This window comes from Pleurodeles waltl, chromosome 2_2 (assembly GCF_031143425.1).
Source record: "Pleurodeles waltl isolate 20211129_DDA chromosome 2_2, aPleWal1.hap1.20221129, whole genome shotgun sequence".
Taxonomy (NCBI): domain Eukaryota; kingdom Metazoa; phylum Chordata; class Amphibia; order Caudata; family Salamandridae; genus Pleurodeles; species Pleurodeles waltl.
Window position 1 is genome coordinate 991,615,338 of NC_090439.1, and position 25,937 is coordinate 991,641,274.

Genomic DNA, 25,937 nt, shown 5'->3' on the forward strand with positions numbered 1-25,937 from the left:
ACAAGGGTAAGGAAGTTTTACCAATACTTGATTTTGTTTTTGGTCTTCAAGGCTGTTTGTACCAAACCAAACTAAGCCCCTCTCTTCAGGTTTTCAATGGTGAAAGCATATCTACTTTCCGGGTTTTTGGGAGCCGAGAAGCTGCAAATACACAGCTTCTAACGATCTTAAGGCAGGCTCCTCAGCCAGCAGTCTTTCAACAGAGGTAGGTCCATAAAGTGACAGCCCTGCATTACGGACAAAAGGCCTAGGCACAGATATTCAGGTGGAAGAACACAGTCTTCCAGTTTTCCTATGGCATAAAGTCTTCCTGTATCAGACATGGGGTCGTATTCTCACTCAGTGTTCCCAGGTGTTATAGAGTCCCAGTACTTCAAGCTAGTGTTTTTACAAGGTGGAACTGTATGCACTGTTTTACTGACCACCAACCAGTCTGTAAAACATTGAGGACCCCATTCCCACTTTTACCTCATTGTAGGGTGGTAAGTATGGTTAGTCACAGTGAAATCATCTCACAGTCATTTGTGTGTTAAAACATTGGGGACCTTGCCTGGCGCTTCTGGGTGAACTGTTCCCTTGAGGAGCCAGGTCCGTCCTGATTTGCACAAGGTGGCACTCTGTCTAGAGGGAAGAGTGAGTGAAAAACAATCGGTTGGAATGCTGCCCAGAGCAAGACTATTGGCAAGCATTCCCCCCATTACCTTCAAAACAAATTGAGTAAACACAGAGAAACATGAACATTAGAGAGATTATTTTTCTCTTTTGTAATGACAGAAATGTATAGAAAGTTATTGCATGCAATAAATCACATGACAAAAATATAACATCCACTACATCAACTACTACAGCAATGTAATTAGATGAGGAGTTAAGAATAGCAAATCTGTACAGGGCCGGACTGGCCGTAGCAGGTATTGGGTATTTTCCCAGGAGGCTGGGACGGTGGGGGCTGGTTTTGCAGCTGTGCTGCAATATCGACCCACAGTAAAGAAGGGAGCAGTGCTTGGCACTCCACCCCCCCCTTCCACCCGGGGCTGGTCGACAAAATTGCTAGGGCTGCTTTGGGTTCCCAGTCCGGCCCTGAATTTATAGCTACCTTAATGATGTAGAGGTAGGCATTGAATGCGATGTTTTTCAAAATCAATATTTTTGACTTCCATATAGTGATATACAACCTGCCTGAAATGCAATAGCATCCTGTTTTACATTGCCATATTATTTCCAGAGTTTCTATCGTGTCTAGCATTGGTTTTACTTTTCGAGATTGTGGTAATATAAGGTTCCTTAGACGTTAAAGAGTGTTTGGGCTTTTCTGAATTTTGTACAATAAATAATTTAGACATTTTTCGGGCACAAATTAACAAACAAACAAAGTGACATCTGTTACCGTTGTCACTAAGAAGAGAGGGTGCTTCTGATATTGGCTTGCGAATAAACAGATAAAAATAAACCAAAAGATAAATCTGTGATATAAAAATTATTATTCTTTAACAATTGCAATGTTCAGTAATTTACTACTTCAGATCTCATAACATCTGTCGAGATCAGCAATTTTACTTGGTTTTACACTGTATCCTTTGTATGACATTCACTTCTGTTTTTATTTTGAAAAAGGGGCGTGTGCAGATGTGGATTGACATGTTTCCTACGGATATGCCTCTACCTGGTCCTCCCGTTGATATTTCCCCCAGAAAACCCAAAGGGTAATCTATTTCCATAATAATCCCTATTTATAGCATGCTTTGAGGACTGTGCATACATGTTCCTTACTGTTCTTTAATATTATTTTAAAATCAGGATAAAATGTCCTATTGTTCTTTGGGAAACAAGTTAACATGAGCAGTTAGTTAATTGCTCACATAATGTTACTAACGTTTTATGTTATTTGTTTGTGGGCTCAAACACTGGTGTTTGGTTTTACAATACAATAATGAATTAATGATGAGGATTGTGTAGTTCAACACTGTCAAATGAATGCCTGGCTGAGCTTGTTGGGCCTCACTTGACGCTCGAGCTGTCTTCCAGGGCTTTGTCGCTTCTCTGCTTAAAACAGCAGTGCATACAGTGTACTTCAGCAGAGTAAATATCTCTGACCTAATGTAATTCGCTGTTTGGTTTATCCCTTCACCTCTGATTAAGTGCTTAGTGAGTGCTTCTATCGAAATGCATGAATGGCTAGCTTACAGCTGAAAGTAAGCATAAGCATCACACCTTTGTTACCTTCAGTTATCCCAAACATGCATTCTGTGCAGAAAGCAATCCCTTTTAGGCCTTGCTCACAGAGCCCTTTCGCTATATGTTATTGATGACCTGTTGCCTACAGCGCAGTGTACGGATTAGGCTTTGGGTCAGTTGCCTGCTCCTTATTATTTGGCTTTCCTCCCTATTCTAACTTTTTGTTCTCCTTCTGGCGCATATCTTCTCAACTTCAGCTCTGATTGAAACTTTTATACCTCCACTGTGACGTAAAGGGACTCTAATTTGTAGTTCTCTTTCAGCGCTCCACTGGAAATAATTACTTTTTCCTCTCACTATCATTCTCTTCCATTCACTAACACACCCCATCTCCTCCCGACTTGTCCATTGCTCCAGTTTTTCAGCATTTGTTATGACGCGCATGTGAGTCTGGCTTTTCTTTCAGTGCATTGTAACAGCCTGACCACCCCAAACTCTTGCGTTATCAACAGCAAAAGCTGCCATCTTGTTAGACTTCAGGCGGCTCTCTTGAAGTCAGTCCATTCCTATGTCAAATAGAAAACCCACCCTTCTGGTACCCAGTTGCTTCCCTGTTGCTGCTTGAACTGGTTGTATTTCTTCCTCTGCGGCACAGATTTTGTTTATCCTCAAAACTTGTAGTTTTAGGTTGCTCCAATTACACTTAGGGAAAACGGGACTTACCATTTAAGAAAGAAAAGACAGCAGCTTGATAAGTGCTGTCTGGCAACCAGACTTCTATGGAAGTCTGACTTCTTTCTGTTTGTTTCACTATTTCTTTTGTTGCTTAGGAAATGTAGTTTTGATGGTGCCTTCCCGTTAGAAAGGTACACTCTTCAGGATCCACTACATTTTACTTAGCTGGTGTTAAGTCCTTCAACAGGACCGTCCTGCAGTAGGGCAAACGTGTAATCTAAACCCCTCCCAGACGTGCGAGAGACCACCAGACCCACATGGCTGTTCTCTTGTTAGTGCACTCCAAACCCTTTCCATTCACCCCCCTCCTCACCTAACAAACGTGAGGGGAGTCATTTGTGGAGTATTAACAGAGGCAGTTTTATTACATTGTTCATTACATGACACATAAAACATTGCAACTTGTGGTCATATATATGCTCCATGTATGAAATATTTGCCTCTCTGTCTTTCTGGTTGTCTTTGGCTTTGCTTATCAATGCTGATTGTTGTGAGTATTCGTGCATAGCCTTCTCAATGACGGTCCCTTGGTCAGCTATCCAGAGCTTGGAGGCTACTAAGCTTCCCTTGATACCAAAATCTCTGTAGGTGGCCCCCCGGCCTTGCCCGGGCTGCAAGTGCCATATCCTCCCGCAGCTGACCCCGTGCTGGCCCCTCCCTGCTCCCATGCCCCTGCTGTGAGGCATCCCAAAGACACTGTCTGAGCAGCTCTTCTTTTAGATTATTGTGCTTTCTGACTGTCTGTATTCGCCTCCACTCGGCAGCCTAGCCCAGACCTGCAGCTGCAGTGCCCGCTCTTGTGGTGTGGGTGGGTCCATGATGCCAGGTCCTTATTTTGAAGTGCCGTCCCACACCCTCCTTTTGACCTTACAGACAGCTGCTTTTCCACTTGATTGGTGACTTCAAATCATGCTAGCCAATCACTGTGCCCCGTTTTCGCCACCTCCTGTGGCTTGCCGGTCCTGCCACATGACCACATTCACAGGCCATATTTTAGAAGTAGGGTCAGTAATATATCCATTCACTTCTACGATATCTGTATTCTGTGCACTTACACAAAGGTCCAACTTAAAGACGCCTGGCGCACCACAGGGACAGTATGGCAATTTGGAAATGAAGTGCGTTTCCTTTCAGACAGAGTAAATGATGCTGATCCTGTTCAGCAGAGCGCAACCACTGCAGAGGTCCAGCACTGTCTTCGTTGTGCTGGGGCACACCCTTAACTGGGTGCACATGACACAGCCTGCAACAGAGCACTAGATCACGCACACAAAATGGGCCGTCCTTAGGGCGGGCGCAGACGCTGACGTTCACTCCTGCACACAGGTTAGTGTTGGCAGTCGGTCAATGTCAAAAACTATGCAAAAGGCACAATTTTTTGCAAACAATACTCGCATGGTCACCGACACAATTATACCTGATCTGTGTTTGTGTTCATTCATCAGAGGTTGTTCTGTTTCCTGATCATCGTGTCCTGTCACCGACCATCACTTTAGGGATTACTCAGCTCCAAGCCAAGGTAGCAACAGTGCAGCCTCCATAGACAAATAGATTTACACGCATTTGTACAACTGCCAACATTTTGCATATGAAATCTAAACAGTAGTTTATTGACTTAATATTGAATGGTTTATTGACCATGGGTCACTAGACCACCGGCACTGCTGGAATCGGAGCCTCCATCTCTTGCCCCGAGGATCCCTTAAAGGCGCTAATTAGTGGAAAGCAACCCGCAGATTAATTGATGACGCCGCGCATAGAAACTCGGGAGGACTAATCGCTGTAAAACAACATTCCAAATGTCTTTAATAAAGAGCGTCATGCCTGGTTTACAGAAAACATCTGCCTCTCTAGGCAAGGATAGCAAATTCAGTGACAAATAATGAAAGTATCAGGTTTACTAATTTCAGTATTGTTGCAGTAAGTATCAATAACCTTTCAGGTGAGATCAGCTGAGCACTCAGTTGCAAAATGGCGTCCACTTACTTGTCGGTAGTACGACGCTCAAAGAAATTTCCAGGGTGAGGTTTTCTAACAGGCACTATACGCACGCACCTAGCGACATCAGGACCTAGACCTGTCAGTAGTATGGCTGCCCAAGCAGCAGCAGGTGAGTGAGGTAATGAACACGTAAGTTAGGACAGGTATGGCAGGCCCTGATAAGCCTGGAGTCAAAACCTGGGGAGCCGAGTGGAGACGCGCGGCACGCAATCTTCGGAGCGTATAATGGTCTACTCCAAGAAGATCCATTTCACCTTCTAAGGCCCACTCAGCTGATCACAGGGCACCCTCGCTACCTACCTTCGTTACGTACCATTCTGGCCGGACGGCCCAGCCTTGATGAAGTCACCTGTGTGACGAAACACATGTTGGCTGTATCTCGATGATGGCACAATGATCCATAGCACCTTCAAATAAAAGACACCATCTACAAACCAGACTTGAGACTCTATTCAACTTCTCACTTCCTCCGACCCACAACATACCATCAGGGATACTTATCCCTGCCATACTGTTGGACTATATATTCTGTGTGCTGTGGCCATATTGTCCAATTTTGTATTTGAGTACTCTGGTACCCGTTTTGGTGCCTACGGGGTAGTAAGGCACTGGGCCAGGTTGCACCAAACTTTGCATTAACTTCTATACTTGTCAAAAATGATTGTTCTACTGCCTAGATGTGCGGCACCGTTCACCCTTACTACCCTTGTGTTTTTTCCTAGATTTTGTATATTGATGTATTGATGCACAATATGTTTTAACCATGTAATCAAATTTGCATTCGTAAATCTGCTTGTTGTGACACAAAAGAGAACATTCTGTGCATAACTTGTGCATTCTTAATTTTTGAAAAATTGGGTAGAGAAACGGAAAAAAGTGAAACATGAACCAGGTTGCATATATGAAATGGGAAGAGTCATGAACAGAAAATGGAAATGGGGTGTAGAAGGATAAAATAGCAAATAGCCACACAATTACTGGGTGATTCATAATTCGGAAGCAAACTATGTGCTTACCCTTAATTTTGTCCTAAATTCACCTGGGCCACATTGCTAAGTTGAACTGGTGCCTTTGGAATTTTTCAGCAACACTTGCACCAACTAACAAGTGCAAAAACTGAATTTGACCAAATGCCCAATGGTACGATAAAATATGCAACCATATGGTGTTGTACTTGCACCAAGCAATATATATTTATATATATATATATATATATATATATATATATATATATATATATATATATATATAAATAATCAATGCATCTGAATACCAGCATTGTTTAAGGTTTCGGGGAAGCCCACCATCCAGCTAGGGTGGTGGATGTCAAAACCTCCACCACCCTTGTGAGTAACCATTCACCATATTTAGAAATCTCATCCTGTTCAGCAGAGAGGTGTTCCTTCAGAGGAGCTACTGTCAAAACAGCTTCTCTGAAGGCAGGGCACATTTGCTGAGTGGCTGCCATATTCCATGCTACCAGTCAACAATTTTTTTTTGTTTTTCTCTCAAAGCAGGAGTTTGTTTTTGAAAAGCAAGAAACTAATGGATCTATCAACCTGAGAGTTTCCTCCCAGCCTGTCAGGGCAGATGGTCTGACATTTATGGACCGATGGTCCAACCTCTGACGGACCCCAGTCAGTGATTTCCACAGGCTCAGGCGGCTGAGGCTCTGCCAGCAGAAAGATGGTGGTTTGCCCGACTCGTAAGAGTGAGCGGACCAGCAGTTTGGCGGGCAGGGTACTTTGCCGGTTTGTGTCTGAGACTGAAAATCAGTAACTTACATGGGGCAAGTGAAAAGGCAGTAGCATGATTTTATTTTCCGATTTTTTGAAACCGATGAACACATTCTCCACTGTTGTGCACACATTTGTAAGAGCAGGGTTACAGCACTTTCTCCCGTGGCACTTCACCACTAGTAGTTTCTTTGCTCGCACTATATGTATATTTTTGTGGTGAAAATATAATAATTATGCGATTCATATAGTTTTTCTAGGAACATTTCACACAATGCGAACATAAAAATGATTATGAATCGTTCCCATTTGCTTATTTTGTGACCAGGTGCACTTTGCTCTAGGTTCATGTTACAACAAAATGTTCTTTGAGGATCATATAGGCCACATTCCCGGGCTGCATCTGTTGCTTGTGTATATACAAACCTGTGAATAACAATAGTATTTGCATTATTATGGCACCAGCTGCAATACCATTGCACCCATGATTCCTATAATTTCATTTGTGAAGTTATTCTCCTTCTGTTTTCTCAGATACGAATTGCGAATAATAATCTGGAACACTGAGGATGTTGTTTTAGAAGACGAGAACATATTCACTGGTCAGAAATCAAGCGACATCTATGTCAAAGGGTGAGTTCCATCAGTCAGCTATGTCCAGTCCACTTTTAGAGTGAAATGCGTTCATCACTGCAGGGCTTGTTCATGAACAAAGTCAAAAAGGAGGAGATTTATAGAAAGGCCTGTTTTAGATTGCAGACTTGTTTCCTATTATCGTGTTTTTCAATTGCCTAGCTCCACGTTATGGAGTATGCCTGGAACCCATCACCTCACACCATGTGGATTTTCAGCACTTAAAATTCCACCTGCTTTAAGTTTGTGTAAAAGCGCAATGTACCCTTTATTTTTCTTCTGTTTTAATTCTGCAAATAATTGTACCTTTGGATTTTCACCTATAGCCCTATGAAATATGAGGCCGGTTCAGAATAATAATCTGATTTTTAAAGCGCCAACAGCTGCCCCCAGGGCCGTCTGGACGCTAACCGGATAACTTACAGCACTTTATGAGCACACTATTACACTGCGGGGAACAGAGAGGTTTTCAGGAGCTTCGTAAAATGATTCGCCCGACTCGATGGAACAAATGGCAAGAGCGAATTTATTCCAAGCTTTAGCCACTAGTAAAGAGAATGACTTTTCTACTCTCCTTTGACTTTTGAAGTTTGGAATTTAAATCATAAGGCTGTGCTAGGAGACTAAGGAGAAGCCGATCCTGGAGGTAAGTTGAACCGATACTAAAGAAGGCTCTTTGAGCCAACACCAGAGAGTTAAACTGGTGTGTGTTCGCAATTGACAACCATTGGAGCTGTCTGAGATGATGCAGTTTGGAGCAGTGCTATGGTAATCCAAGAACCAGATGTGCTGCTGCATTGTCGCCAGTAATCGATTTAACAGAACTTTAGGAAGGCCTAAATACAAACTATTGGCATAATCAAGTCTGGAAGTAATTAAGGCATGTACCATTGAATGATTCGTCTGCAAGGGAAGAGTGTACAGGATTTTGTCTTAGAGCTTTCAAAATAGAAAAACATGAGCCAGTAATTGCCAGCCCTTGGGGGTGAAAAGACAGCTCTTTGTTGACATTTGAACCCGCATTTTTAACAGCAGATACAGGAGCAGGTGGAGTAGGCAAGTTTTCAAGTCACCAATCAGAGGCTGAAAACGTGGGAAAATTATATCTATAGAAAAAGGTGAGATCTCTATTTTATCAGGGTTACATTTAAGCAAACTATTATGCATCTACTCAACAACATTTGTTCACACATTTTAAAAGAAGCAGCAGGAGTGTTAGTAGAGTGTTCCATCTAGAAAATCAGCTGGGCATCATTAGCATATGAGATTACCTTAACACCAAAAGATTGAATCAGTTCCCCAAGGGAGGAAATATTAACATTAATTAGGGTAATACTCAGTGAAGAACCCTGTGGGACGCCACTTTTGAGTCCTTTATAGCTTGAAGAGAAATTGGCTAAGCTGGCCGATTGTTGTCTGTCCAACAAAAAAACCTAGAACTATCTAATCACTGGGCAGCAAATCCCTAACTCAGGCAGGTGTTGAAGTAGTAAGGGGTGAGAAATTATGTTGAAAGCTGTCAACAAATGAAGAAGAATGAGGGTTGCTCTCTCCCTTTATTAAAAGAGATTTTGATATAATCACAAACTTCCAGCAACGCTGATTCTCTACTGTGAAGTGGCCTAAAGCCCAATTGTGAAGTGTGCAGAAGACTTGCTTGTTCCGGGTAATCAGACAATTAGACATTAACCACTTTTGCTAAGGTCTTAGTAAGAGTAGAAAGAAATGGGACAATAATTTGAAAGAATTTCTGGATTGGCAGAAGGCTTTTTCAAAAGAACCATTATCTTTGCTTTTATCTAGTTAGCTGGAACTGAGGTGTATTCTAATGAGGTGTTGAATAATTTATTTATCAGAAGGTTAATGACATCAATCACTTTAGCCAACACACTAAGATGGCAGGGGGGTCCAATAGGGAACCTGATTTGCAGCTATTTATAGCAAGTTTAGATTGCTGCAGAGGAATAGGTTCAAATGTATAAAACAATGAGTTGGATGAGGATATCGAGGACCAAGAGAGAACTTCAAAAAAGTGGCCTGAGTGATAGGGTTAAATCCCACTTGTATTTATCTTTTTTTTATTTGTGGAGAAATCTGAGAGTATCATTGTTCAAGTGAGGGAGTAATAGCTAAATTACAGGCTTTGGGCTGTAGAAAAAGTTTGTGATTCTTAAAATCTCACATTGCTTATTGCTAGCTGAGTCAATTTGTAAATTAAAGAAATCACTCTGAGCCAGTTCAATGGATTTCCTATAACCTTTTACAGCTTGCTCATAATTTTCTTTTTATATGGGCAGATAGTTTTTGCTCCACTTGCGTTCAAGGTTTTTACACTTTCTCAGGTTGAAGTGGTGAGAACCAAGGGGCAGGATTTCTTAGCTTATGAGTGGGCTTGTTCATGGCCTTCTGAAACTACCGATTCACTGAGTTTGCATCTACCTCAATGTCACCTGTTAATACAGGAACAGAGTTAGATAGAGTGGAATCTATCTCATGCTTCTTGATCTGATCCCATCTGCGAATTATAGGGCAGAGAGGAGAAGAAGAATGTTTGCAGAACTTGGAATAGGCCCAACTAAGTTATAGCAGAATAGTCAGTCAGCACCAAAGGAAATGGTTGTTGAACATGCAAAGTCAAATTATTCATTGCAAATAAATACATTTCATGACCAGCCTCTTGTGTACTATGATGAACTAATTGTGTTGAGTGCTGAAACAAATTGACTAAAATAGCTTGCCCTTGAGAATCAGCCACCATATCAACAAGGAGGTTGAAGTCTCCAAGGACCATGAGGCAGGAATAGTGAGTACAGTGAGAAGCAAGAGCGGTGCCGAAGGAAATAATACATAAAGTAGCGGGACCTGGAGGCCTCCGTCAACAAAAGTAAATTTGTTTTTCTATCAATAACCTGCTTCCCTTAGTATAACTTTCAATGTCCCACAGTTTCTACATTTTCACAAATATAACTCTGAACTATGCATTTTCGAAATGGCCTTTCGGATCTCAGATATGAAAAAATTCAATGAAGATCATTAAACCAACAACTTTCCTTTAATGTATTTAGGGAGATAATTAATAAGGCTTGTATTGCATTCTCAATATGTGCCTCTGTGCTAAATTCACCATGAACTTACCTCATTAATTTTATTGTTTTTTCTTCAAAATTCTTTCAGTTCTCACCTTAATTGCTTACTACTTTTCCTGCATTTCTTATTTTTTTGTATACAATATGTATTTTCCTCTTGCTTGTATTCCTTGACATTTTTTCCTCTTCTATTTTTTCTACTTATGTTTTATTTTCGCTGCTCTGTGTACCTTTCCTTTATTCTAATTACCATACCTATGTTGTCCTTTTCTGTCTATTTTTTTCTTTACAAGGAGCTAGCCCCCATTTCATTTTTCCTTACTGTGGATTTCCTTTTACTTTTTTCACTCTCCAGCCTTGTAATACTCCTTATTGCTGATACTGTTTAAAAAAAAAAACTTTTTAATACCTTTTGATTTCTTGGGAGAGTGTCACTCTAAATGTGTCCAGTTTCGAAGTGAACAATTCAGAGTGTGGGGGTACTACCTTCACCACCATAACATCCGACAGCCGAACAAACATATGAATATTTAATGTGTGTGTACATTTTGTAATTACTTGAGAAAATTATCCTTACAGATGGCTGAAGGGACTCGAGGATGACAGTCAGGAGACAGACGTCCATTACAACTCTCTTACTGGGGAAGGAAACTTCAACTGGCGCTTCGTCTTCCCTTTTTTCTATATGCCAGCAGAAAAGCAAATGGTTGTCAGCAAAAGGGAAAACATATTTTCTTTAGAAAAGACAGAACGCAAAATTCCGGCGGTGCTGGTGCTCCAGGTCTGGGATTTCGAAAGGCTTTCCTCAGATGACTTTCTTGGTAAGTAGACTAGCGTTGAATGTTGTCTTTTTTTATTACTTCCAAGATCATCCAACGGCATGCTTTCGCTGGAAGACAATAACTTTTTGTTTGCCTATGATGCATAAACATAACGAACACAAGCATTGGCAAAGGCAACACAACTCACCGGTCACACATCTTGGCTTTGCCAATGCTTATTTTTCTAATTGAATGGCTGCCAAGTATGAACATACATGTGCAAGGCCATCTTGCAATTGTAATTCTTTTATTAATGTAAGAACGAATAGATTGGTGCCAAGAGTATGCAAGCTTTTGCAATAGCAATATATTGATCGTAAACAGTGATTACAACATGACCTTGCGCGTAAGTGCATTCCAGATTAGGAAGGGAACACCCCTTTCAAATTCCGACTCGCAAACCCTTTTTGCGATTTGGTAAATAGTTTACAGAATCGCAAAAATGGGTCTGAACATCCCAAAGTGCATTTTGCACATCGCAAACGGACGATTCGCTGTTTGCGACGTGCAAAATGCTACGTACATGTGGCCCTTAATTCCTTTATGTCCTCTCCTGCTTCCTCCCTTCATTGGGTCTGCCTTTGTTCTTCTTCTGTTCCTCCTCTTTGTTACATCTCCATCCCTCTGCGGTCGTGCTTGTACTTTTCCCCACCCACGACCCTCATGGTACCTCCCTCCCGCTTGTCCTTCCTTCCCCTGTGTACTTCTTGTTCCCTTGTATTTTCATTCTGCCCATCCCACCTCTGTGCGCTTGTTGTTCCTATGCCCACCCTTTCCTCCCAAAATCTTCACCTAAGGACTGCCAGGACAGGGTATTTTTCTATATTCATAGGAACTTAAAAGCAGAAAATATTGGAGACCCGCCTCCCTTCAATTCTTCATCTCTTTATGTTTCCATGTTAAAAGGAGGCCACGTGGCAACAGAGACTTTTTTTTATAGTTCTTCTTTTCTTCCAAGTTCTAGAAACAAAAGAAGGACACTAACGTAGATGCCCTTGCCATGTGACCTTTACTAACAAAGATAGGACTGTACTGTACTGGGAGAGTTTGATGCAGTTTGCCTTTCATTTATTGTCTGGCTTTAATGTGCTTATGCTGCATGTGTTGACACATTAAACCCACACCTACTGGCTTTGTCAGTGCATGTTTAAATTAAGGCAATCAACTGCAGCAAATGGTTAAGCTCTTGATACATATACATACCCAACCACAAATAATATTTTTCCAACAATCAGCCATGAGGGTCTCATGGCATTGGACCCATATCCACCTCCCTAACCCAACCACCTCAGCCTGGAAGTTCTCAGTGCCACTTTTACCACATTTAGGTTGTCTGTGGATGCTTAGAAAAATGTAACACTTTATTTCATTCCAACCTGACAGCTTGGCCCTTATTTTACTATAGCATACTCTCACAGGCCGTGAGGGTCGCTTTTGCTCTTCCGGTGAAAAGGGCATTGTATTGGGGTCAAAACCCAAGAGAAAGAAATGAAAGACGTGGCTGGCATATAGCTAATGGATTTCAAAAACTAAGTTTACAAATCATTCTGACCCTTAAACTCAGCTGAATTTTGCAATTTTCTTTAGGATTTTAGCAAATTGAAGTCACCTGACCTTTATAATCACAAAAGGTGTGGGGTAGTAGGAACCGGGGGTAAGACTGGGTTAGTCTTTCATCCAGTGCCTGGTTACATTAGGTTGCTTTATAGGGGGTGCTGTGTTGACCTACAGGAGTAGCGGGGAATTTTCCTTTACGGACTAGGTGGTCTCACACACATAGTAGTGTCTTGCTTCATCATATGACCACCTAGCCCCACCCAAGTAAGATGATACTACTCAGGCGGACTCAACCTCTGGTTAAAAGAACCAGAGGGAGTGCTGAAATTAAATTGACTGGATAGTTACAGTGATCCAGAGGGGGTGAATAATAAAATTACCGAACATGTCACCGGTGGCTCTTGTTAGTTTTAATGGTGGTGCATGTTGGTAAGACTAAAACTAAGGGGGACGGCTCGTTAGAGAATGATGTCTCATTCAGGCCAGAGCGGCCTGGCTCCGGCATGTAGGTATCCCCCATGGTATTCCCTTTGGCGTGAGTGTGACTACAAGGGAAACCCCCCCCCCCCGGTTCTAGCCAGACCAGAGGCAATACGCCCCCAGCTCCGGGGCCTACCCCACCGTGAACTACCTGTTCAGGTAGGCCACACACTTTTCACTTTGAGCACCGTACTTATTACACGTGCTCTGACCCTGACGAATGCCCCTGACCTACCAGCACCTAGTGAGGGCAGAAACATGTTGGTCTTATCCATCCCCTTTTAGACTCCAAGAGACATCATTCTCTAACGAGCCGTCCCCCTTAGTTTTAGTCTTACCAACATGCACCACCATTAAAACTAACAAGAGCCACCGGTGACATGTTCGGTAATTTTATTATTCACCCCCTCTGGATCACTGTAACTATCCAGTCAATTTAATTTCAGCACTCCCTCTGGTTCTTTTAACCAGAGGTTGAGTCCGCCTGAGTAGTATCATCTTACTTGGGTGGGGCTAGGTGGTCATATGATGAAGCAAGACACTACTATGTGTGTGAGACCACCTAGTCCGTAAAGGAAAATTCCCCGCTACTCCTGTAGGTCAACACAGCACCCCCTATAAAGCAACCTAATGTAACCAGGCACTGGATGAAAGACTAACCCAGTCTTACCCCCGGTTCCTACTACCCCACACCTTTTGTGATTATAGAGTTTCTTTTGGGAGGCGGTGTGGGTTAGCCTTGCTTCCCTTGCTCTCTTTCTGTGTATTTGTCACCTGACCTTTCTCTTCTCCCAGAGAATTCAATCACTTTCACACTTCCTGTAAATAGTCCACAGGGCTGTCTGTGGACTAACTGAGGGAGGGACAGCTGTATCTTCACACCATGTGATTGCCAACTTCCTCAGAAGTGTTGGATTTCCAATGAGTCCCCTCTGTTGAATGTGTTCTTGTGTGAGTGTGTCTGAATGTGCGTGTAGGAAAGGCAGATGCACGGATCTTTAGTAAAGGTAGTCCGCTCTGTCCACCACTCATCTCCCAGATCATTGACGTCTTCTCTCTTCACTCCACCTCTTCTCTTTCTCGCCCTATCACGAGACCAGATGAAAACCTCCCAAGCTTTTTACACAAGGTTGGAAAAGTGGTGCGAGTTAGGACCACATTCATATCTTTCCAGCACTGTTGGTTCTGAAAAGAATTGGGAATTCCAGATGGGGCCTAAAAGAAAATAACTAAAGACTTTGGCATCTGCTAAGATGCTCGATTGCAAGGAAGAGAATTATAACCATGTGAATTGTACAGAATGTATATATAGAGAAGAAAAAGATTTGCAGAACAAAGTCCTGAGATGCCATGCATGCAAACTATGGAAGGGGTTCAGGAGTGCCTTCAGGATACTAAATAAGTGACAGAAAGAAGCTAGAGTGGAAATGTGTCTAAATATAGACAAAGACCTTCAGTGACACGAAGAACTAAAAGTGAATGGAGGGATAATCATTATGAAAAGCAGCAGAACTTGCACCTAATATACATTAGGGAACAACTGGTCCATATCCATCTCTTTCACCAACTGTGCTCCTGACATACTTTCTAGCGCTTGTACCAGGAACTGAGAAGAATGAGAACAATTTAAAAGTGAATCCTATCACTGTTTTCTTTTTGTGCTGCTGGATGTTCCACAGGTGGCTGTAGTAGTGGAAGGTTGCCATGCTCCCTAACAGAAGAGACAGCACATGTCATGTTGTCAGGTTTATTGGGAAGGCTCAGTGCTGAGCCTAGGAGTCTGGTTTAAGAGTAACATACGGTGTGGTGCTCAGTCTGCTTTGAGTGGTTCATCCTGCTCTCCAGTTTACTGACTGGTGAGCTAAGTATCCACTAACGCTCCACACGCTGCAGTCACACACTAGGTTAGACGGATTGCAACATCCACATGAAAACAAAGAACTCAATCGTGCAGCAGGGATTCTTTAGGCTTCCAGCTTGAGATGATCAAAAACATACCTCATACTTTTTACATTTTATAACATACCTCCATTGACACATCCTCAGACTAATGGGTGCAGGGGCTGCCTTTAACAGGAGATTGCTTTAGATTATGTGACAAGAGGACGTCTTTGTTTTAGGGTTCAACTTTCTCCTGTGAATTCTGTTTTGGATAAGCATGATGCTCTTACCTATCAGTCATCCATGATCCTGCAGTAGAGATGTGTGTCTTTTGCTTCCTAAGGCATTGCATGCCAGCTGGTCACAATGCGATTTGCTGTATACAGTAATATCCATACACTAGAAGTTCTTCATAAAAAAAAACGTAAGAAAATTCTCTTGTCAATTTATTAATTAAACATAATCATTAGTTTTGCAGATGAATGGGAAATCCAGACCCGGCGTTTTTTCTAGGACTTGGGGGATTCTTTTTCCACTCATGGCTTAGAAGCTAAAGAGCAGTTCTAGTGATAGTGAGCCTGAAAAAGAGTGGTCCATGGATGTGAGGCTCAAGCCGCAACACCGGCTTCTTCTTCAGGTCATGGGTGTTTTTATTAAAGTACTACGTGATCCTGTAATCACCAAAGTTTGAATAAAACACACATGACATTCTGTGAATGGTTTCTATCATTCGGGCTGATACACCTCCTTGTGGCTCAAAGCTGCGCACTTAGCAGAGAGAAAAGATATTGTGTAAGGGTAGAAATGACCCAGGGTCGATCCTTTGAACGTAGTGCATTCGTTAAGGGCTTTAAGTGCTCAGTCTTGGGCCTAAGTGGCTAATCAGCGATCATCAATGTGATCTCTGGTGTTAGAGCTCAGCAAGTCAGAGAGATGGGCTTCAGAGGCTAAGCTTCCTCCCCGCCTTGTTATCCGCTTCCTTTGGCCTGCGGAAGGGTTTAGTCGCTACTTCTCCATCACAAGAAATTCGACCAGATCTTGTTTAAATCAGCTTGTGATCAAAGTGTTATTGATTTAAAAAAGCTTGCGGTCTATGCACTCCTTGCAGATGGTGACCCCCAACATAATCCATCCCCAGGCAGGAGACACCTTCAGCCTCTCACGAAATGCAGAGGTCTGTTGTCTTTCTTTACTTGTGACTGTCCTGCGCACAGTTGGGAACTGGGTTGGTGTTGTTTCAAAACGAAGAATGAGGATTCATGTGTATCTCAGCTCTTCATGTCAAAACAGAAAGCATCAGAACTCTCCTAAACCAAGGTGCAACAAATACTGCATCACTTTTGCGAATGAGTTGAGATCTGGTGTGTGTTTGTGTCTATGTGTGTGTTTGTATAAGTGTTGTGTTGTCCTCGGTAACTTTTTGCTGTTAACTTCAGTTTTGTACGTACTAAATTACCATGTTGGTGTTTTTATCCTCCAACCAAACAGAAGCATTTTTAATGAAAGTAATTGAGTGCATCAATCGGTAATTGATATACGCATACCCCAAGCACAAACCACAGACAAATCTGATATAGAATACATACAGCAAGAATTACAGCGTAAAGACGGTACACCGGGTCATACGTATCAATCCTTTGCGAAATTCAGCCCATCAGCTTCACACAGGAGTGCAATATTTTAAACAAAACACTCCCTCTGCAAAAGACACCTCACATGACATATAGGCCCTCATTATAACATTGGCGGTACTGCCGTGGCGACGGCTGCCAAAAACACAGTCTCCTCGGCTACCTACCGTCAGAAGGATGGCGGAATTCCAGCTGCTGTCATGGCGGCGGACAGCGGTAAGGTGCCACTGCTGCCAGCAGTGGTGCCACACCAGTAGACCACGGCAGACCATATCATGACACATGATACGGCCAGGCGGTGTTCTGCTGGTGGACGCTACTGCTGGCAGCAGCGCCCGTCCCATCTCCTGCCGGAGGACCCCCTTACAAAAGGTAGGTCGGGTGCTCCGACAGGGGGGGGGGGGGGGGGGGGGTGTTGTGTGTGTGTGAAGGGGTGTGGGTGTATGTTTGTGTGTGCGTGCATGCAGGTGTGTGGTGTGTGGAATGCGTGTGTGTATGCATGGTTGTGAGTGTGTGTGTATGTTGTGTTGTGTGAATGTGTGGGTGCTTGTATGTATGTAAGTGTGTGTGGATGTGTGTGTGAATGGATGTATGCATGCGTGGGTGAATGTCGGTATGAGTGTGTGTATGCATGTGTATGATGGTGTGTGAATGTGCGTGTATGTCGTGGGGGGGTCTGGAGTGTGGAGGGGGAGGGTGGGGGAAGACTCGGGGAAGTGGGGTGGGGGAGACCCCTATCAGTGACAGGGAAGGGGTTCCTACCGCCATGGTTTTCGTGGCGGTAAGATAGCCACGAAAACCATGGCGGTAGGCGGGGTCATAATCACGCGAGTCGTAGAGTGACGGCCGCCACCGGGGGCTGTTACTGCTCTGGCGGACGGAGCAGTTCATTGGCGGTTTGGCTTGAGCCAAACCTCCAATGTAGTATTTTGGGGAAGGGTACCACCAGCCTGTTGGCAGTACTCTTTTCCATTGAATGGCTTCACAAATATGGAGTAATGCAACACAGAGAAGATCTGTGTGTTGGCTTAATCTGCCCCTGGAAGGCGATTTATGGTCGTTGCTCTAGGTATTCCCATGCAACTCCCATGGTTTTTTAGACATTCCCAGATTTACAAGGACTTGTAAACCTGGAAATGCATCAAAATCTTATGCCTCCCCAGGTGACACGTAGCGAGGAGAAATATGTTTATTTCTCCTTGTTTCTTCCTCTTTCTATGTGTGCTGGGCTCTGCAGCACACATAGGAAGAGGGAAACGCCTCTATGGATTGTTTTTGTTCAGAAAGGTATCCCTTCCTGCACAAAAACAATACTGCATGCAACACAGAAACCCTTGCACCATGGTGCAAGGGTGCCTGCATTGGCGCTAGGCAGCCAAAACATCAGCAAAACAGCGCCAGTGCAGGGGAAAAGAACAGGAATACACGTGTTGGATAAATATGGTGCAGAAAAAAAGCATTTAAAATAAAATAAATTCCTACCCCTAAAGTGCACTCAACAAAAGGAGCAAGCAATCCCAAGCACACGCTTCTTCATGTCTGGATCCAGTGTGCTTGGTGTGGCTTTCTTTGCTGCATCACCTCAGCTCTCTGGGCCTGTGTGGGCTTGCCGCATTGTCCAGGAGGTATCCCGTCCAGCTCCTCTTGCCATCGGAATCTGAAAGCGGCTGAAGTGAGAAGTCAAGCTTTTCACTCCCTTGGTTACCCAGTTTCTTGCTTGTCAATGGCCTTCCACTGTTCCTGCTTTCTCATCCTCTAGATTGAAAGGGTGGCTATTTTTGATTTAATAGTGAAAGGCTGGCTTGTCCCCGTTAGACCACACTGACAGTTGAGTCTCGCCTGATACATCTGTGGTTTCCACCTTCAGACTACTTTGTCAAGGCTGCACAAACTTACTCTCTAGGTGTGTAATAGTCCTGCTACTCCAAAAATGCAGGCATAACTCATAGTTTCCTCTCTCAGTTCATGATCCTTGAACCATCCACCATAGGCCTGGAACCAGCTGGCTGTTTTTGTCCTGGCCTTTCTGTTCCTTCTCATGTCCTTTATAGTTATCCATCTTGTTTTTCAGTGTATGTTAGATGAAAACACAAGTGACCGTGCTGATACAATCTGCAAGTTAAGCTGATCTTGCTGTCAAGATCGTAGATTAGTGTGCAGGTTGTAAAAACTATGGAACCAACACAAACGTCACTCCCAGTATGTGATTGTCAAGCCTACTGTTTGGTATTACACCAGATAAGACTGAGCCTCGTTTGTAATATCAAACGCACAGATGCTGCTGAAACACCTACACATCTCTGGAATACTCTAGTTTTCAGGAGCTAGTACCACATGCTAATCAGAATTCTCTCTATGGACCTGAGAGCATAAGTCTGAGAACCCACTAGCAACTGGGAAAATATGAAAGATGCTTTGACATACTGTTAACATTTGTTGCGGTCCCGATAGGATAATATTGAAGACCTTTTCAATGCTTTCCTATGGAGCAGTTTTAGTTTGATACCTACATTACATTTTCTTCTCTGTTGTGCCATTTTCTTATTTCATGTTTGCCTTGTTTGAAACTAATTTTGGACCTTTTAGTTTCTTTATTATATGTATTTTTGTTTAGCTACTTCTTGCGCACAATGCCACACGCACAATTTCTCTGAGCCTGGCATTGCTGCTTGTGCCCGGCTGGCAATGGTGAGCAAGGGATTCATCCTAGAAACTAGTTTACCTTTGTGGGTCACATTATTGTGGCCTCCCTCACATCCTAACAATCTGATTACCTACAAATTTTATTCCAACATAGTGTGTTCATAGGGGCAAACACATAATTTTACAAGGAGGGTACTGGGAGTATGGTGTTTTGTGCAGGTTTCAAAATGTACATTTAACAAAAAGTGCCCATCAACATGCCGGAACCAGCTTCTGATTTCATCCGTTTTATTCCTTAGGATCAATAGAGCTGAATCTGAATGGGTTCCCTCGAGGAGCAAAGTCTGCAAAGAGCTGTGACATAAGCATGACTACAGGCGTGAAGGAAGAGAACAAAATCTCAATATTCCAGCAGAAACGAATCCGAGGCTGGTGGCCATTTGTGAAGTCTGGAGAACTCACGGTAAGTGATAGACACAAGATTGGTGCTGGGAGCAGAAATTGACTCTCTGCATCAGTATATAGGCCTGGTCTCGAAACAGAAACCAACGGTGCATTAGTATACAGGCCTGGGCTGAGAACAGAAACTGACTCGGTGCATCAGTATACAGGCCTGGAAACAGAAACCACCAGTGCATTAGTATACAGGCTGGGCTGGAAGCAGAAACTGACTTGGTCCGTCAGTATACAGGCCTGGGCTGGAAACAGAAACTGACTCGATGCATCAGTATACAGGCTGGGCTGGAAACAGAAACCAACGGTGCATTAGTATAGAGGCTGGGCTGGAAACAGAAACTGACTCGATGCATCAGTATACAGGCCTGGTCTCGAAACAGAAACCAACGGTGCATTAGTATACAGGCCTGGGATGAAAACAGAAACTGACTCGGTGCATCAGTATACAGCCCTGGAAACAGAAACCACCAGTGCATTAGTATACAGGCTGGGCTGGAAGCAGAAACTGACTTAGTCCGTCAGAATACAGGCCTGGGCTGGAATTCAGAAACTGACTCGATGCATCAGTATACAGGCTGGGCTGGAAACAGAAACCAACGGTGCATTAGTATAGAGGCTTGGCTGGAAACAGAAACTGACTCGATGCATCATTATACAGGCCTGGTCTCGAAACAGAAACCAACGGTGCATTAGTATACAGGCTAGACTGGAAACAGAAACTGACTCAGTGCATCAGTATACAGGCCTGGGGCTGGAAACAGAAACCACCAGTGCATTAGTATACATGCTGGGCTGGAAGCAGACACTGACTTGGTCCGTCAGTATACAGGGCTGGGGCTGCAAAAAGAAACTGACCTGGTGCATTAGTATACTGGCCTGAGGCCGAAAGCAATGCTGACGTTTGCATCAGTATACAGATCTGAGACTGAAAAGAGGCACTGACCCAGTGCATCAGTATACCGGTCTAGGGCTGACAGCTGACACCACACAGCGCATCAGTAGACAAGGTTTGGGCTGGAAGAAAACACTAACCAAGTGCATGAATTTACAGATCTAGGTTTCATAGCAGGCATTGACTCAGTCAGTATGCATGCCAGACACCGGTGCTGTGCATAAATATACTGGCCTGGGGCTAACAGAAGACACTGACTCTGTGCATCATTATACTGACTTGGTGCTGGAACCAGACACTAACTTGGTGTATCACTTTGCAAGCGTGCGGCTAACAGTGGATAGTAATGCTTTGCATCAGTGCACAGGCCTGGGACTGAAAGCGCAGACTAACCCAGGCAAAAATGCATCAATTACCAAATGGGAAGATTTTTCTGGTTTCTTTTTTCATGTATATTGGTGGTCTGGGGCTCAGAAATGCTCCAGTGCCTTTCTGTCTGTATTAGTGGGAGTGGTTATAGGAGCTGTTCTGTAAGTTTGTTTTTGAATTTTATGGAGCTGCATACATGCATATAGTGTGACTGTATGGTCTGCTTCCTTTCTTGCTGCTCACTTGTTGGAGCACAGTTTTGATAGTTAGTGTCAATAATACTTAATTTCCTCGTAGACTTGCATTTATTCATCACCTAACCCCCACAGAGTGACTTTTGAACAAATTCTGCCTAGTGAAAGATTCACCTTCCCTTTCACCAGCCACCACTGCCGCTTCTCCTGCTACACAGGATCACCTTCCCACACTGGGCCTCAGGTTGTTTCCACTCAGAAGACCACAAACAACTTGAAACCACTTCAATGCACCCTTCTCAATGCACACTCCCTTTGCAAACACGACACAGAAATCTGGGACACCATCACCATCGTCTCCCCTGACGTGGCTTTCATCCCTGAAATGTGGCTCAAATCCTCCTCGAACCCGACATTGCTACCACCCTTCCCGACAGCCACAAAATGATACACCGTGACTGCACCAACAAACTTGGTGGGGGCCTCACCATTATCTTCAAGGAAACCATCTAATTCACCTTCACCAATGACTACCCAATGCCCCTCATGGAACACCTCAATTTCCAACTACAAACCGACCCTAAAACCAAGATAAGAGGCACCATTGCATACACACCCCAGGATCATGAGCAACCTTCTGTGATGCCATCTCCAACCTCATCGTCCCCTTAGCCATCAACTCCCACCACTGAGACCTACTTGGCGATCTCAATTGCAACATCGACTACCCCAACAAAGCCAACTCCACCATTGTTCTGGAGAACCTTCACAACACTGGCCTCCCCCAACTGGTCACCGAACCCATACACAAAGCTGGATACACACGCAACGCCATTTTTACCTCCAGTGACAGAATCAAATTCACCCACATCACAGAACTCACCTGGACTGACCCTGCCATCGCTCACTTCACTATCTCCGACACCAAACACCCCATCACCAAGCACCACAGCACCGCCCACAGCAGCTTTGGCAAGATAACAGAGACCCAATGGGCACAGGCCCTCAGCACCACACAACCCAAAACCTCAGCAGACCTTGACCAGGCCTTCCAGAACCTCTCCACCTGGTTCACCAACTGCACCAGCAGAGTTGCCTCACTGAAACCAGCAAAAGCCAACAAAACCTCAAAACAAGCCAGCTCAGAGCTCAGGATCGGCAAGCGCAACTGCTACCAACTTAAGAAGCGTTGGCACATCATTAAGGACCCCTCCGACAGAGCCACTCACAAAGCAGTCGTCAGCAACTTCCACCTGCGCATCAAGGAAGACAGCAGCATTTACTGCCTGCATCAACACCGTGGCCAACCACAAGAAGGAACTCTTTAAAATAGTCAAGGAATTCTCCAACCTGACTGCCACAGAAAACACCACCCACCCCTCCCAAGAAGTCTGCAACATCATCTCTCGGACTACTTCCACAGCAAGATTGCGACCATGAAGAACCCGTTTGACCCCCAACCCACCACTTCCAACCTCAAAAATCTCAACCAAGCAGCAATCATCAACCAACCGATCACCAACTGGTCTCTGTTCACCACTCAGGCCACCACATTTATCATCCTCGATGATTAATAATCAGGATTCCAGGCCAACCACAGCACCGAGACTGCACAGATTGCTGCCACAGACCACATCAGAACTCTCTGCGACATCAGAACTAGTCCACAGAGAAACTGTGCCCTGATCCTACTCGGCCTCTTGGCTGTGTTCGACACCATCTCCCACTAGACAGACTCCACAACACCAGCATACAACAAAATGCCCTCAAGGGGATTGCCTCTTTTCTAATAGGGTGTATACAGAGCATCCAAATGCCTCCCTTCACCTCCGCACCCAAGATCATCATATGCAGCTTACCCCAAGGATCATCCCTCACTCCCACCCTGTCCAACATCTACATGATCCGTCTTGCATATGTCGTCAGATCCCACAGACTCAACATAATCTCCCACACAGACAATACTCAACTAATCCTCTTACTCGCTGAGGACCCTGCCAACACCAAAACCAACTTCTACAATGCCATGACCAATGTAGCAAAGTGGATGAGAGATAGCTGCTTCAAATTCAACTCCAAACAAAACAGAAATACTGATCTTCAGGAGGAATACTTCTATTTGGGACCACGGCTGGTGGTCAGCAGACGTATGACCAATACCCACACCAACAGACCATGCACTCAACTTTGGCATTATACTCAACAACCAACTGATCATAAAATGAAAGGTCAATGCAGTCGTCTCCTCCTACTTTCTCTCCCTTCGCATTCTACGCAGAATCTTCAGGTGGATCCCTATCAATGCCAAAAAGACCATCATGCAGGCCCTCGTCACAAGCTGCCTCAATAATGGCAATGCCTTCTATGCCTGATTTTAAACCCAGCTCCTCAGAAGACTCCAGACCATACAGAACACAGCAGCCAGACTCAACTTGTACCTCCACAAACGGGCCCACACCACCCCCATCTCATAAACCTCCACTGGCTCTCCATCCAGAAGAAATGCCTCTTCAAGATCCTCACGCACACATACAAAGCCCTACGTGATCAAGGACCATCATACATCATCCATCGACTGCAAAACACCTGCGTTTTGCCTCCCTCACACACACCCCCACATCCCTCGCAACCGCAATGGGGGATGCTCCTTTTACATCACTGCCAAGAGCTGGAATGACCTGTCCCTCCACCTCCTAAACGCACCCTCAATGGCGACTTCAAAAACAAACTCAAGACCTGGCTTTTTGACAGAGATACAGCACCCCCAGTGCCCACATACCCCCACAGTGACAGTGCTGTGCTATTCAAATGCTGATTGAAGAGGGTCTTCTTTTGATTTGATTTTATGTGATAAGGTTTATTTCACTACCACAGAGGGGAGGTGAGGCAGATCTCAATGCGACTGGCACATTTGTTTTCGCATAAGACTATTATAGGACAGATGAAATGATAAATGGATCTTTCAGTGGACGTTCTATCACTGAGAGCCTCCTCACGCTCCTGGTCTGTCTCATGACCCATACACAGTTAACATCTAAACTTCTGTCTGGGTATGAACAGAACAGACTAGGTCAAATCTGGCTGCCTACAGCACTCGTACTTATGGGTAGATATATCAAATATGGCGCAGTGCAGCGCAGGAAGACACCTTGCTGTGCTGCTTTGCATGACAGAGAGAGGGAAAGAATACATCATACACACATTAAACTCACCATATTTAACATTATATGGCTCATTCCTGTCCTCTCCTTGCACTGGTGCACTATGTGCTGCCTCATGTTGTAATGCTCCTCTGTTTGCATCTCTTTCTGCATCAGGGGCTATATTGTGTAGGTGCAGACTTCAACCAGTTTTCATGTGTGCATTTAACTCCGAATTCATAAGAAGCTGTGAATTAGCTGAAGACAACAGAGCTCGGACAGTGAGAATCGATCATTGCTATCTCTGAACCATGCGCTCTGCATCTCGTGCACTACCTCTGAGAAAGTCTGAGTTAAATGTATGCACCATAGACAGTGCATAGATGTGCAATGGGTGAGCGCATACCTTTATGTTGTAGTTGTTGAAAGGGTACACACCCCAATCGGCAACATCAGCACCTGCCCTCAAGTGTAGGTCATGACAATACACCCATGATGGCCTACACTGGATGCTTATGTGTAACACCAAAGTGTGACTGTGCTCTTGTTTTCCCTTGTTGACTGCTGTGAAACGTCAAGGACAGATTATTTATTTATTTATTTATTTTGGAGGCGCTCATTGTTACTCCTAGCGAAATTAATGGAGCCACATTTGATATCTCTTTGGCATTATGCCAACGGTCTCAGATAATGATTTTGACACCATTGGCTGCTGGGATAATTTAATCACACCTATGTGAAATTAGAGTGTTACATTTTTGTATTAGATGATAAACTGAAAGAAAAGATTAATTGCTCTAAATTGAACGAAACAAGTTGACTTTACCTGAGTTTTAAATAAGCCATGATATAACTCATAATTGTGGACAAAGTCGTGGAAAAACACATTTGGTATTCTGAAACATTTTACTAGCTGTCCCCATCCTCTGAGCTAGATAGATAGACAGATAGATAGGGCTTTCTATTTTTGGTTCAGAATTGGGCACGTCTTTATTCCATCACCGTGGAAACTACAAACCAGAGACTAGAATCTGACGGTGATACACGGGAATTTCTCACTCTAGCAGAGCTCCACTAATTACAGTGTAAACAAGTTCGCAAAAGTAATCATTACACCATCTCATACCGGCACCCATTGTCTGTTGCTGCACAGAGGATGTATGAGTCACGGTAACATATTCATTATCATGCAGAGGTTTTCTAACACACAGCAGACGAGGAAATCTTTATTTTTATTTAACTGATTTCTGTGAAATCTTACTTTTGTATTTACGTCTGCAGAGACTGCTGTTCACTGGGGCACGATCTCTGTTAGCAATTGTATTGAAGGGACAGTGTTAAGCACTGCTGTTTGACGTACAGCCAGTGTAGGAGTACCTAGGGCCAGATGAACTCAAATGCAATTTTGCATTTCCTAAATAGCGACTTCACAGAAATCGCTATTTAGGAAATGCAAAACGCTATGTACAGAGATACCAATTTCCTAATAGTGATTCCTATAAAGTAG

At 43.8% G+C, this 25,937-nt stretch overlaps 1 protein-coding gene across 1 annotated transcript in view; it reads left to right on the top strand.

Annotated features, from left to right (window-relative positions):
- FER1L6 (fer-1 like family member 6) overlaps positions 1–25,937 on the top strand; it is a 682,981-nt gene that overhangs the window by 631,358 nt on the left and 25,686 nt on the right. The window contains exons 36-39 of the mRNA XM_069220715.1: positions 1,615–1,703; positions 7,182–7,280; positions 10,946–11,187; positions 19,679–19,842. Of these exons, the coding sequence (XP_069076816.1) occupies positions 1,615–1,703; positions 7,182–7,280; positions 10,946–11,187; positions 19,679–19,842 (594 nt within the window). The remainder of the gene's footprint in view (positions 1–1,614; positions 1,704–7,181; positions 7,281–10,945; positions 11,188–19,678; positions 19,843–25,937) is intronic.